The following is a 14,864-nucleotide window of genomic DNA, read 5'->3' on the forward strand; positions in this document are numbered from 1 at the left end:
TTTCACAAATTTTTTTATTGGTCACCAAAACATTACCTTTTACATAGCAATAACAGATTCATCAAATCTCAATTTTTCCTACAGTTATATAGATCTTTTTATGTCAAATGTTGTAATTGCCTAAAATGTGTAAAAGTTACTCGATCTAGGACATAGCAGAGGGAGGACTCGGTGGAGCTCCATTGTTGTCCTACAAGTTTCCTCAATACTTAACAAACACACCTCTCCTTATACTTACGCCGTTGTTGCCAGGCTTAACATCTTCGCTTAATCTTTGAGTTCGCGGTCGGAAAAAATACAGAAAGAACGCAGCAACTAAAAAACAAGTCATCATGAGTATGCTCGTCTCAGGGTTTTGTCTCTGAAATCCCTCATCAAAGCACTCGTTTTCGACACAGTTACTTTGGGAGTTTCGGATCTGTAAGAATGGCGATAAAACAAAGACGTGTCATTTTCCGCTACATACGACATTCAAGAGCCTCCTCATCGCCAGTTCGTGGCCCCAAATGCATTCGCAAAGATCCATATTTTCGTCGCCCATAATTTCATGTATACGTCACCTAAAAATAAAGTATACGTTGTCATCTGTTACGAATTTGTCAGCCTACGCAAATGCACGTACGGGAATATTTAGATACACGCAGTGTAAACAGCGGAAAAAGGAACACCAAAGAAATGTTTTTGGAACTTAAAAGCGAAAACGTTGGTATAAAACGGGTTGTTATTGTTTTGGTGCAAGTTTATGTTGCCATTTCTGTCACAGTTTGACAGAAGGCAATCCTTTCGGGTCGAGCGGCGCGGCGAGGGTGGGGATAAGACGGTTTGTATTGGTGGATTAAATGGGTATGTGGTCCAATGAGAGGGTTACACCAGTTCGTAATAATTACTATTCTAATTATTATTACCATTTTTATTATTTTAATTTTCTGCATATATCTTTTTTTTTATTTTGGTATTTTATTATGACATGAGTCAACACTTGTGTTGACGGAGGTGGTGTAGGTTTCGTAGTACTATAGATTTACGAAGAGCCATAATTTTGAAAGTTACATCGTTTCCCACTTTCGGAGTTATTAATCAAAACTGTCACGCTGGAGCACGCAACAGTTCTTAATAACAACGAAGGGACCACAAAACTTTACCAAGTGTATTTGGATAACTTCACATATTGTTTTTTCTTATATGTACTATAGTGCAATGTTCATTATTAAACTGACTTAATTTCGTGAACTCAATGTATCGCCCTAGGGCGTTAAATAATTTATTAGTAGTTACATCATTGGAATTACAGTTTTACACTATTGTTGGTATAGTCGTTACTGGTGTAATTTACTTCAAAAAACACACACCCATTAAATTTAAAAATCTTAATAAACTTAACAGTAAATTATTCGACATAATATAGTCTTCAATCAATTTAATTTGTATTTTAAAACCCGTAATTAATTGTTTTCAGTTCAAAATCGGACTTTAGTTTAATCTTGGAATTTTGAGTCGCTGTTTCATTTTCAAAGTAAACTGCGAAATTATTGTAGAATTATATTTTATTACTTTAATTATTACTTTAATTAATATACCTAGACATTTTTCTCTCAGATAAATTTAAAAAATTATAAAATTAGATTCTGCGATTTTCGTTTTGTGATATCTGTTAAGCTTTATAAAGTGGCGTAATTAACATCCCCGCAACCCCTACGTCTTTAAATATGAAGTATATTTAAAGCAGATAACTAATGAAAAAAATGTAGACAATTTGAATTACTCAGTATATGCTTAACTTCCACTGTTTATAAACATAAACAGTCGAAGTTATAAACGTACTTCGACGGAATTCGACTACTAGCAAAAACATCAGCGATTAAAAGAAAATGAAATTTGGCTGATTTTGTGTCCTTAACGCAAAGAAAAGGGCTGATTGATTAATTCATATTAAGTTTTTTTTCCCAAAAACTTTCATAAATTTGAAGAAATTCGGCAAAACTGTAAGACGATGGACAAATTTTGACTAACGATTTAGGATGTTTCTTAAATTACATTGTAGAATATTGTTAAACAATGTTGATTTTTTTTTCCAACACGGATTCATAAATCACATATGAAGGAAAATGTTATTTTATAAAATTGAAAGAACATTTTTGTTCGGTAGAATTCTAAGGTGACGTCATATAATTTTTTGGGAAGGCCTTAAACGAACAAATCGGTTTATCATGTTTCCTATAACCTTAAGACGTTTGCATTATTTCAGTACATTCGCTTTTGCAATTTTAACGCTAAATTGTAAAATACAATTTTAAATTTTTTTCCAAAAATATGGATGTCTAGGGTAAAAACTCAACACGGATTCTAAATTACACATAAATGGAGTATGTAGGATAAAATTTAAGAAACATTTGTTCTACAAAATTATAAAATGACGTTATCATTTTTTAGGACGTAAACAAAAAAAATTTGATTAGTGATTTACCACTCTTACGATAATCTTAAAAAACTTTTAAGATTATATATTATTATAGATTAAAAAGTTTTAAAGCATTCGGTTTTACAATTTCAAAGTTAATTTGTAAAATAATTATGATTTTTTACCCAAAAATCTGGATGTCTATTAGGGTGAAAACTCGACACGGATTCATGAATCACACATGCAGGAGTACGCAAAACTATAAAATTAAATATATAATACCAAAAAAAGGAACAAATTACTAGTAAGTAAAATGGTACGTTTTACCCCCTACATTTTGATTTTTAATTTATAATAAGGTACTTTATCATTTTTAATAGTCAACTTAACAAAATCTTCAGAAATCCTCAACTTAAAAAAAAATAACGTTAAAAATGTAGTAAAATGTTAAAAAAATGCATTAAAATAACTTCATGACAAAAATTGAATTTTTGTTTTATAAAAAAGTATGTAGTAAAAAACTTCAACGTCAAAACTGGCCCATTTGCTTAAAAACATGATAAATAAATGAAAAAACAGGTAAAAAAAGTTAAATAGATGAAAAAAAAGTGGGGTGAAACGTACCATTTTACTTTCTACTAATTTCAGTTTAGAAATTTCATCTAAAACGTCCGATAATAATCTTATCTTTACACCGGATTCATTTAGATGAGAATTTGATTTGAAATAATAAACAATGCTCTTGGAATGGCCAAAAATTAGTACCTATTAGGATAAGACTGATTTTGGTAAATGAGATCCTTCTAAAAAAAGTAGAGGGCGGGTGGGCGGGGTTAGTACTGGCTAATCTATGATCGATTTTGGCAAATGACATATCCTCTAAGAAAAGAGAGGGTAGGTGGGCAGGGCTAGTAGCTGCTAAGATAAAACTGATTTCGGCAAATGACTACTAGTCCCGCCCACTTATCCTCTGTTTTCTTAGAAGTTATCTCATTTGCCAAAATCAGTTTTATCGTAGCAGCTACTAGCCCCGCCCACCCACCCTCTCTTTTCTTAGAGGGTATGACATTTGCCAAAATCAGTTGATGTCCCCAGGAATTGATCATGTCATCTTACAATTTTGTTGAATAAATGTTATTTAAATGTTAAAAAGTAGCACAGTCCTGAACTTGTGGTTTATAAATACGCTATTGTGATTTTTCGGCTTTCGGATTCCTCGATTTTTTTTAATTTTTCGATTTCTCAATTTTCTGATGTGTCAATGCTACGATTTCTCAATTTTTGTCCTCTTTCATTTTACGATTTCTAAATATTTCGATTTTTCAAATTTTGACGTTTCTAAATTTTCAGTTTTCCGATTTCTGAAGTATTTTTTTATTTTACCATTTCTCGACTTCCCAAAGTTTCGAGTTTTCACGTCTTTAATTTTTCGATTTCTCAATTTTCCAATTTTTTAATTTCTCAATTTTTTGGATATTTCTTTCAGTTTTGGGATTTTTCTATTTCTCGATTTTTTACATTTTGAATTTTCAATTTTATATTTCGATTTCTCAATTTTTCAACTTTTCGATATTTTAATTGTAATAATATAGTATTTGGTACCTAAATATGAATTAAATCGAGAAAATTGTAAAATCATGTCATTATTGTTTTTGAGGGGCATAAACGAAAAATATTTGATTCATAATTTAGTATGATTACGATAACCTAAAACGTTTCTAAAAGTTCAGAGCAGTTTCAAAGTTAAACTGATTTTTAATTTTGACTTTTTTCCAAAAATCTGGATGTCTAGGATAACATTTCAACAGAGATTCAGAAACCACATGTGCCGGAGTATCTTATTTTTTATAACATTTAAATAATTTGTACTACTGTAAATTTTGGAGATGACGTCAACAAATTGTTGGTAGGGATGATTAGCTAAATATTGATCTTCTACAATCTACACGATATTCGTAATACACATATAAAATTTAACAGTCAGTAATTTCGAAGATTATATGTCTAATAAAAATCCGGACACACGACAGACAGACAGAGAGACAGACGGAAACGGGCAACCTATTGTTTCGTACTGAGTTTAGTTTACGCTCTGAAAATAAAAAGATGCTCTTATTTAATGTATTAGATATTTCGTTTTTTATGTGTTTGTTATAATTTTAGGAATATTTATTGCATTTGTAATTGTAACATCCTGCCAATTTTTATGAAATTTTTTGTGTTATTCGGTAGGTCTGAGAATAGGTCGTAAACTATTTTTTATACCTTAAGTGATAGGGGTGGCCCATCCAAAAAATGTTTTGTGTATTTTTTGGACAACATTTCTTATTTTTATTTTTTTAAGATTTGGCATCAAAAAATACATTGTGACCCTAAATTTTCACCCTTGTACCACCAACCCCTATTTTTTAATAACGATATTAGTATCTTTACTTTCATCCACAGATGCGCAATAGGGTTGCAAGATGGCTGTTGAATATAATAATCATTGTCGTACGATACATTTTTATGTATCATTTATAATTTATTTTAATTGTAATTTATTTATTTATTTTAATTTAATTGTTTATTTAACTACCAAAATATTAACTAGTAATAATTTATATGGCAAAACAACGTTTGCCGGGTCAGCTAGCAATATATAGATATTAGAATTAGAAAGAACTTAGGTCTCTTTATTGATGATGACTTTAAATTTAAATCTCATGTTTCGGACGTCATCAAAAAATGTTATTTGGCACTAAAAATGCTTTATTCTAATTTTCTAATTTTGAACTTTAAACTCAGTTATTTATTTCATATTAACTACATATATGTATACTATCCATTTCTTGACTGAGTTGACAAAAGTCGTCTTCAAAAAATTTAAAATCACTGCTGTCACTTTATCTACGGATTGAGAAAATATGATCATGTATCAACCAAAATTGACGAATTTTGGTGGATGAAGTATAGTATTTCAAAACCATTATTTATCAATTTTTGTTATTTAAAAATCCATCTCCACCGAACTCACGTGAAAAGTTTCACCCAAGATAAAGTATTTTAAACACTAATATACCACTAAAATGCGAGGAATTCAGTTTTTTGTTTTATAGCTACCTATCCTTTAATACTTTTTGGAATTATTTGCGCAATAATTTATCGTTTTTTGTCTAACCAGGCGTATTTCGGAGATGAATTTTTGCATACAGTATTTATTTTTCATGTTTACCTAATCAAGACCCGATTTATAGAAAGCGAAGTTAAAGTTAATTCGCGATTAACTTTTAACTGAGGTCCGTTGCTAGGAAACGTGCATGTTTCAACCAATCACGGGCTCATATTCCACATTTTAATTCTCTGTTAAACTAATCGAGGATTAAATATTTACCTAACTCGCTGTTCTATAAACCGGCCCCAGGTGATGCAAAACTTAATTAATTACTTTTTCAAGATAATGATTATTTTCACCGGTTCATATTAATCCTCATCTATCAAAATATCTACATTTCAAATTCCATAACAATCGGTTAAAAAATATAAACCGGAGTTATTGCGCCCGGAAGTGTTACGTGGAACACCCGATATAAATAAAATTTTTATTGATTATATAGTTTTTTTTTCTTGCCCTTCCAGGATTTTTTACATTACGCACATTATTTACTTTACTTATTCCTAAAATAAACTGTACGTATTTTAACAGTTACTTTAAATTGGGTATTCTAGCTCAAAACTTAGGCAACTGTTGCTATACCAACTGATATCAAAATCATTAAATATGGAAAACCAATGATGCGGGTCGGCGGTACAAAAAATCAGTTATATTACTACATAATCATGTTACCACTAGACTATCGACTATCAGTACCATACTACATTTACCACCAATTATTTTTATAACAAATTTGTTTTTGTAAGTGTAATTTCTTGTTTAAGTTTCAGAGTTACGAACTCAAAGTTTAAAATTTATTTATCTACTTTCATTATGTAATGTGCCAGATTACAGGTTTGTCTTTGATATTGTAATGGTAGTTTTTACCGCACTAAGTGCGGTAAAGGAACAATTACCGCACTAGTGCGGTAAAGAGTGACTTTTAAAAAAGAAAGTTTCAAAACCATTTATTAACATAAATTACACAGTTTGAAGCATTTATAAAGTTAACACCAGACGCTGTTCCCATGTTGAAGCTGGGCTTCTCCACCGTGACCTAATTTGTTGAACCCACAGTAACTGAAGAACCCGTTATTTTCGTAGCAATTATTTTCTTATTTTCGACAGATGTTTCAACATATCCTTCTGCCATGCTATCCGACTTCCAGCCTCTATGACCAAGCAACATGTTAATTATTCCCTGAAAATTTCCTCTCGGTATAGCAAATTCTACATAATTTTAGTTTTTGAATTCAGTAAGGTGATCTTGATAAATTCTTTTTCGGCTCTAACGTCTCGTGTCATAAAATTTGTGATCTCCTCGTGTCGACAAGCACCAAACACTCCGACTATCAAAACAACCTGAAACTATATAAATTTGAGATTGTTTTTTATCAATATGAGTTGCAATTTACCTTCAAAAATAAGAAATCCTTATCATTCATTTTCTTAAGAAATTGATTTATCTCTTCTTTGGAACAAATAAACGATTTTCTGGGTCGGGAACCTTCTGATTTCCGAGAAGAAAGCCACAACCTGATGATATTCAGAAATATCAACATTCTTCGTAATCAACACCAAGGTTCGCAACATGGAATATCGGCACCATAAGGAGGATGGTTTTAATTTCTCTGCTTGTTCAGCAAAATAGGAATGCATCACCTTGTTCAGAAACGTCACCAATTTTCTTAACTTCCATTCATTCATCAAAATATTTGTACGCTATCTCGTAACGTTCTTTAGATTTACCAGGAACTAACGTATCGATGACAGATTGAGTAGCCACTTCAATATCGGAAGGCAAATTATCCTCTGAATCACAAATTTTTGCACATAAATTGCTTTCACTGAACGCTTGTGAAAAACGTAAACAAATCAGTAACTACGGTTACTAATTTAGCCGCCTTATTTTTTCTCCATAAACACAATTTAAAAAATTACAAAAATATCTGTGTTAATTTTTATGAAAATTATTGAAAGTAGATAAAACGTTGTACAATATTTGTATCGTAATGTTTCTTTACGATCCTTGATGGATTATCCAACTCGCCTTCGGCTCGTTGGACAATTTTTCCATCGCGTATCGTAAAATTCCACATTACGATACACATATCGTAAATATCTATTATAAGATGTTGAAAAGTATTGGATTACTCTTTCGTTATAAAATATTCAGGAATATTTTTGTTTAAATATGTTTTGCTAGTTAACAGTTATTTATTTATAAAGGGAATAAACGAGGATCTTAATCCTGAGACTATGAGTGATGCTAGAGAGATCGTAGGGAACGCGGGCAAAAAATCAAGTTTTATTTTAAGGAATTGTCACGATATTTAAGTCATAAATAATTCACAAAGATGTCGTACCGAAAGTTTCAAAGTTCCGAAAAAACTTTGAAGATATTTATTAAAATTTTTTTTGATTGTGAAGTACAACACATACTTATTATAAACACAATATGAAGTATTTTTAAAAATATTTGTTTAAAATATGTTAATATTATCCACTTGTTAGTGGGGATACATTCTAAACTGTGACGCATGCAGTTTATCACTAATCGTAATGTACCTATTTGCTTTCCATTGAATTAAATTTATCAATTATTTCTTGGTCTGTTCTGTAATACTTAAAACTTAAATTACAATTATTACTTTTCTAAAATTTTATATCATTAATTATACCGTTATTGAAAAAGATTGCCAAATTTTTTGTACAGGACTACAGGAGTGAAGTGATGAATCACAGGTTCAGGAACATCTCACGTTGCACGCCATACTCTGAGAAGACACCACCAACTTTTAAATTTAAAATTTCACGAAGTTAGATAGCTCTTTCTATGTTAATTGTGGAACATTCTATCATTTTTGAAACGACGCAATAGTAGAAATCTTATTGAGATTAATATATACTTAGTTCATTCACATACGTATATACGAGTAGGAGCAGGACTGGCCCGAGTCTAGATGCTTAGGGAACATCACTTTTATGCTATTGATTTGTGAATTCAATTATTATTATTGGGTAGAGAAACAAACTGTGTGCCGTTTGTTAGGTAGGACTAGAAGATTTACACTATCTTTGTCAATATACCGTGCGTTTTAAAAATGGTGAATTAACTCTTCAGTACGTTGTGTATGGGTTTCTGGAGTCTCCAAAAAAAAAAAAACATCTTTTAGGAGCTTGATTATAAAAATATATAGAAACAAAATATATAGTTTTCAAATACATGCAATTTCTGAACGCATGACACTGATAAAGTAATTATTTAAATACTGCAGATAAGCAACAAAGGTAACTTTTCAAACGTTTTAAATTTCTCGAATTTGCGTGTGCGTCTAACTATAGTATTGGTAAACTTTGTTAAAAATTTTGCTTTGAGAACGGAATAACAATAACACAACGATATCTATATGAATGTAAAAAAAAATGGTCTAAAGAATTTAGACAGTACTTCCCTCGATGTCGGAAACGTGACGACTACATGCCTATTATGTTTTTTTCTCATTACATTTTTGTAGCAGGGCATTTAAAAAAATTGCGATGACGTCATCATCATTTTTGCAAGCATACGTATATGAGTTTGGATAGATGTAGCGTAATACTAAAAATAAAAGTACTGTATTCTCAAATTTTCGTGAAAATTAATTGGGTCGTCTTGAATATTGATTTATAATCATAACCAATAAAATAACGAAATAGTTTACTCATGTATGCTGCGTGTATTAGCAGAGGCGACTGAAAATCATTTATGTATAAGCATTCTTAATTTAGGACAACAAGCGGTAACACTTGTTGAGATTGTATACTATCCTCAAACATATTTGGCGTTTATGACTTCACACCAATTTGACTCCCATTATAATTCAATAGGCCGTCACAATCGGATGTCTTAAACCCGCTCACCGATACCTACCTGAAAAGACCTTTTCTGGTAAAAGCACAGGGCAGGACTGAGTTTTGCATTTACCGACAACTGCGCCTTTCGAGTTTTTTATTTTAAGTAAAAACAAAGTAACTTTGTACTCAATCATTTTTTATTACAGCACAACTATTTACTTATTAACTACTACTGCTTATTTATTGATCGAAATAGTCACTGTCATCATCACTCGACTCTTCTAAATTAATAATTAACGGTGTTATCAACCGTGCCCTGTACTGGTCTTCTTCTTTTGTGGAATGTCGTACACAATTGGCCCACATTTCGGCAGTTACTTTGGAAGCTTCTTCCCTAATTATGTCAATTGTTGCACTACTAAATTTTGGTGCCGTATTATTCCTTCTTATATTATTTTTCATTTGCGACCAGATTAGTTCGATGGGGTTAAATATACAATGGTACGGCGGAAGTCTAATCACCCTAAATCCACGATCTCGCGCCATAGCATCTATTTTATATTGTTTCTCAAATTTTCGAGTGTGTAACACTTCTAATAATTGTGTCTTTGTGTAATTTTCTTCAAAGTATAAATCATGTTCTGTAAGGAAATTTTGAAATTTGAAAATTTTAACAAACAAAATTACTCTGAGTCCGGTCCTTCGCGTCTCGACCGTCCCTGGCACGTCGAAAAGGTCTTTTCAGGTAGGTATCGGTGAGCGGGTTTAAGACATCCGGTTGTGACGGCCTATTGAATTATTGTGTGAAGTCATAAACGCCAAATATGTTTGAGGATAGTATACACGTGAGAGTCAAACAGAGAAACTGCAAACAATACCGATGGTCGTCCAGACTTTTTATTGCTTCGACTTCCGCCTATTATATAAAACATTGGATTTTAGTTTAATTTTTGATGATGTAATTCACAATTGGTTGATTAAGTATAACTTGTCTATACCACGTTCACGCTAGGTTCCGTAACAAAACAAATACACCTCTGCAATGTTAAAGTAAATGGAAATAAGCGTGCTACGCCTATGTTTCAAACGAGTTTTTACTTTACAAAATTTTGTATCTATCAAACTGGATTGGTGCGATGTAATAATAATGATAACAGTTTTGTATTTGCAAATTTTCGGAAAAATGGAGTGAGCTTTTCCTGATTTAATCAATAAAATAAATTGACTCATTCATTAATTTTTTTAGAGCCAACTGTTAAGCAAATCTAAAAGATATAAATGGAATGATAAATCACAAATACAGACTCATCATATTTTGTACATTTTAGATACGACTTATTCAGCAAAATTTTAGGGTGACGTCATCAATTTTTTAGGGGATGAGCAAATACATTTTGACTAAAAATTTACCATGCCTATGATAACTTTAAAACATCTCCAAGATTTCAAAGCATTCGGTTTTGTAGGTCCTGACTAAATCAATTAAATAATTTCACCCACTCATTATTTTTTTTGAGTATATGCAAATCCAAAAAATATGAATGGAATGATAAATCACGAGTAGACTCATTATATTTTGTTTTGTACATTTTAGATAGGATTTATTCGGTAAACTTTTAAGCTGATGTCATCAATTTTTTGGAGGGGACAAGTAAATATAGGTATTTTGATTAAAAATTTATCATAACTGTAAACCACCTGGAAGATTTCAAAGCATTCGGTTTTGCAGATTCCAAATTAAATTAAATGTTGTTTCATAATTTTGATTTTTTTCCAAAAATCTGGACGTTTCGGGTAAAAGCTCAATTCGAAGTCATAAACTACATATGTAGGACTATGTTACTTTATACAATTTAAAACCCATTTACTATGTACAGTGGCGGAAATTTAAAGTCGGCACCAAGCTGACATTTTCATGACATTTTCACCATTTTGGGTAAACGCGGCTTTTATTACCCATTTTACCTTCATCATCTCCACGGTGATTTTGTATTCAATTAAATTACAAATTTGACGTTAAATTCTTTCCTAGGATTCTTTATACTTTAATAAAGCCATATTTACAGTCGTCAAAAAGTTCTGCCCGACTTTAAATTTCCCCCACCGTACAATGTTGAAGTGACGTTATCGCATTAGTGGTGGGGTGATTACTGATTAGACAAATTTTTGTTAGCGTTGTACCATCTACATGATATTCCTAATATAAATACAAAATTTGACAACACTGGACCCAGTACTTTCGGAGATTATCTGCCTAATAAAAGTCCGGGACGGCAGACAGAAGGACAGACAAACGGACAGGCAGACAGACCGACAGACAGACAAACAGACGGAAACGGGAGACCTATTTGTTCATCCTCTAGAGGTGATGAAAGGTTGAGAAAATGTAAAAGTAGAGAGTCGGCCGACGGACTCGATTACAATACTTCCTTTGCTTACGCTCGGAAAGTAAAAAAACAAAAAAAAGTGCATTGATATGCTTAGTATGTACCCCATATGTCCAGTTATAATTTTATAGATCGTAACACTTTTACAGCTTAATGTAGGTATCTGTTATTTCACGACGTTTTTAGACGTTAACAGGCCATGTTTTTTTTCTTTTTGTTGGCTACCATGACTTATGTTTTTTTTTAAATGTTATATCTGATATCCATCTTTGGATGGGACACTTTTTCAAACTTATTCCTACCATTCCGTACAGTTGGACAAACCACCCACATTTTTTAGCAGCAAAAGTTAAATGTAACTGGTTGAATCAGCACAGTATTGAATTTGATTAAAAAATTTTTGAAAAAACAACTGTCGGATTTAATTCAACCTTTTAGAATTGTTCGGGAAAACATTTTTTGACAGACGAGACGTTACAGGAAAGTGATCAGGGGGTCCTTAGATTACCCCCATACCATACATTGTCAAAACAAAAAGTTGGTAAAGGACGAAAACAAATAGCGACCTTATTGCGAAATATTTTTCTTCAGTGTATCTGAAAGATGATTCAAGAAAGTTTTAAGCAATTTTGAAGCGCATTCGCAGGTGAATGAAAATGGTTTAAGTGTTTTTGAACACATTTCTGATTTATATATGTCTTTTATTTTGTTTGTTATCACATTATTGGTGGGGATGATTAGACAAATTTTAGTTAACGTTTTACCATCTGTATGATATTCCTAATATAAATACAAAATTTGACAACTATTGGCCAAGTACTTTCGGAAATTATCTGTCTAATAAAAATCGGGACGGCAGACGGACAGACAGACAGACAGACAGACAGACAGACAGACAGATACACGGAAACGGGGGACTTATTTCTTCGTACTCGACTCGATTACAATATTTCCTTCGCTTACTTTCGAGAAGTAAAAAAATCTATGAGAACAGGATACTAACGGGTATTAAGGCTTGTATTTATACAGAACATTGAAATAATATAGAAATTAATTCAGAAATCTTTCTCATCATTTGATTGCGATGAAACTTTGATGAGTTGTTCACCGCCCGCCAAGGTTTCTGAAATACTTAGTACAATCACTTTACAATTTTACAAATTTTACTATTTATTCGTGTATTTTCTGCGTATAAGTGCGCATGCTCGGTAGCATTGAATTGAAACATATGCAAATTGAAACAAATAATTAGATAATACTCCAAATAATAATAATTTTGTTAAGTAGCATTGCAACGCATGACGGGTAACAACTGGTATAAAATATTACTGAAAAGAAAGCTTCGACATTTTTAAGACGTATATGCTTGTTCGTTACTTAATTCTGTGAGAAATGAAAACGTTTAACGTTTTGTCTGGTTTGGTCACCAATATATGGTATACACATTAATCAGAGAGAACAGGTTCGGCAATTTTTACGTCATAAATTAAACGAAGCGAACTCAGTAAGAGGATTTGTTCTTGTTCGGCTTTTACTTTTAGAGCATTTTATTTCAATTCCTTGTAGACATCTCTATTAGATTCTTTCCTGCAGAGAAAGGTAGAAGAAATGAGCAAAATGTACGGTGACATCGAAAATTGTATCGCTAGAGATTACACCGTTGAACCAAGTAATTAGGAGTATTAGGAATATGATTATCTGCGTTACAGTCATGCTGAAAATTCTGTATTGATCAGATATTTAAAATTTAATAATCACGTCATGAGCCATGTTGCAACTTTTTTGAGAGATAGATTACCTTACAACATGTCCCTGCTCGCACTTTGCCTTCTAGTCATTGTTTGAATTTTAGATTAATTTTAGTGATATTTGTATAAATTTGATTATGACCAAGAAAGATGTTTAAGAAACTACATTTATTTAGACTTTGGAAAAGTCCTTAAATCAGTTTTTTCTAAGACAAATATTTTCAGTAAAATTAAATACCGATATCGAATAATTAAAACTTTGAAAGAAACGTTTATCTGACAAGTAACTCCCTTTGAATTTTTAGACATCTTTTAAGTAATTTTTAGTGAAAGTACGTGAAGGAGGTGAAACGAAGAACTTGATGGCCTGCCAAAGCAGCTACGCATGCGGCGTTAATGAAGTCACAGAAAAAGCTGTGCTTTGGGAACGCGCTTCCAGAATCTGGACTTCGGTTGTTGTCATCAAAGCGCTCAGATGGGTCAAAGCGATTCCAGTTTTGCCCTCCTCTACACCTTGTGGCGTTAGCTGGAGATGCTGACATCACTTCAGCACTGGTAAGTCTCGACAAAATTTTATTAGAATTTTTAAATAATTATGTTCAAATTTTTATAAAAAAAAAATGAACGAAAGTTGTTAGTAGATTTTTAGAAAATTTGTTTGAAAAGTATTATAAAATATGAGTCTTTTGATAGTTGATTGCTAATTGAATTTTTAAGTGTGCATTTAATTGTTCGGCGATAACGTTTTTACTATATTTGACTTCGGTTTTATTATCGGTTGCATTTAATTCGCTGAAGTAAATTAGTTCAGTTTTACACAATAACAACAGAACTATTTACGCTGCAATTAAAAAATGAAACTTTCGCACAGTTTGTTTCGAAGAATTTATCTATTTTTAGTGGCGACAATCTACCTACTAAAGCGGGAAAGAAAGAATTACGGCAATTGCAAGTAATAGACAATTTCAAGTAGTCGTAAATAACAAGACGCTTACGTTTTAAAAACATTTTATAAAGAACATAAAAGTAAAGTTTATTATGTTCCGTTACCCATCATTTATTAATAAATTTGTCGTGGGATGATGTTAATTGATTTCACGAATTAACTTTTAAAGTGTACTCGAAATCTGAATTTCATCCTTACTCCAATAATTATGACATATGTCGTATGCAGAAACACGGCCTTTGTGTTCTAGAAGCATTCTCCAAAATATAACACCCTATAATCCATTAATAGATCGATCAGCTGTCATCAACTTTATTCACACGTTTTCAATTTAAAGGCGGTTAAATTAATATTCTCTATTAATTTGAGTGTAACGACGGTCGGGTGACAAGGGGCACAGTTTGTAAAAATTGCG

General features: G+C 31.8%; 2 protein-coding genes and 1 long non-coding RNA gene across 5 annotated transcripts in view; 1 reads left to right on the forward strand and 2 right to left on the reverse strand.

Annotated features, from left to right (window-relative positions):
- Nucleotides 1–14,864, reverse strand: part of LOC135125796 (uncharacterized protein C34C12.4) — a 22,247-nt gene continuing 7,383 nt past the window's right edge. For 2 of the 3 annotated variants that reach the window (XM_064051485.1, XM_064051486.1), the window contains exons 2-4: nucleotides 467–560; nucleotides 239–418; nucleotides 1–190 (exon numbers count right to left, since the gene is read on the reverse strand). In XM_064051485.1, coding sequence (XP_063907555.1) covers nucleotides 146–190; nucleotides 239–418; nucleotides 467–541 — 300 coding nt within the window. In that variant the 5' untranslated portion in view covers nucleotides 542–560 and the 3' untranslated portion in view covers nucleotides 1–145. Of the gene's footprint in view, nucleotides 191–238; nucleotides 419–466; nucleotides 561–622; nucleotides 790–14,864 lie in introns of those variants that run through there. The other variant, XM_064051484.1, reaches the window with a different exon arrangement.
- LOC135125621 (uncharacterized) lies at nucleotides 6,484–7,381 on the reverse strand. The gene is made up of 2 exons (XR_010279920.1): nucleotides 6,947–7,381; nucleotides 6,484–6,893 (listed from the first exon to the last, which is right to left on the reverse strand). It is a non-coding gene; the product is annotated as an uncharacterized LOC135125621 (long non-coding RNA).
- Nucleotides 13,953–14,864, forward strand: part of LOC135125794 (sodium-dependent dopamine transporter) — a 26,871-nt gene continuing 25,959 nt past the window's right edge. The window contains exon 1 of the mRNA XM_064051482.1: nucleotides 13,953–14,058. The gene's annotated coding sequence lies outside the window, so the exon portion shown is untranslated. The remainder of the gene's footprint in view (nucleotides 14,059–14,864) is intronic.

Source organism: Zophobas morio, unplaced genomic scaffold, assembly GCF_036711695.1.
Source record: "Zophobas morio isolate AGI-343-1 ecotype UQ-CSIRO unplaced genomic scaffold, CSIRO_AGI_Zmor_V1 ptg000009l, whole genome shotgun sequence".
Taxonomy (NCBI): Eukaryota; Metazoa; Arthropoda; class Insecta; order Coleoptera; family Tenebrionidae; genus Zophobas; species Zophobas morio.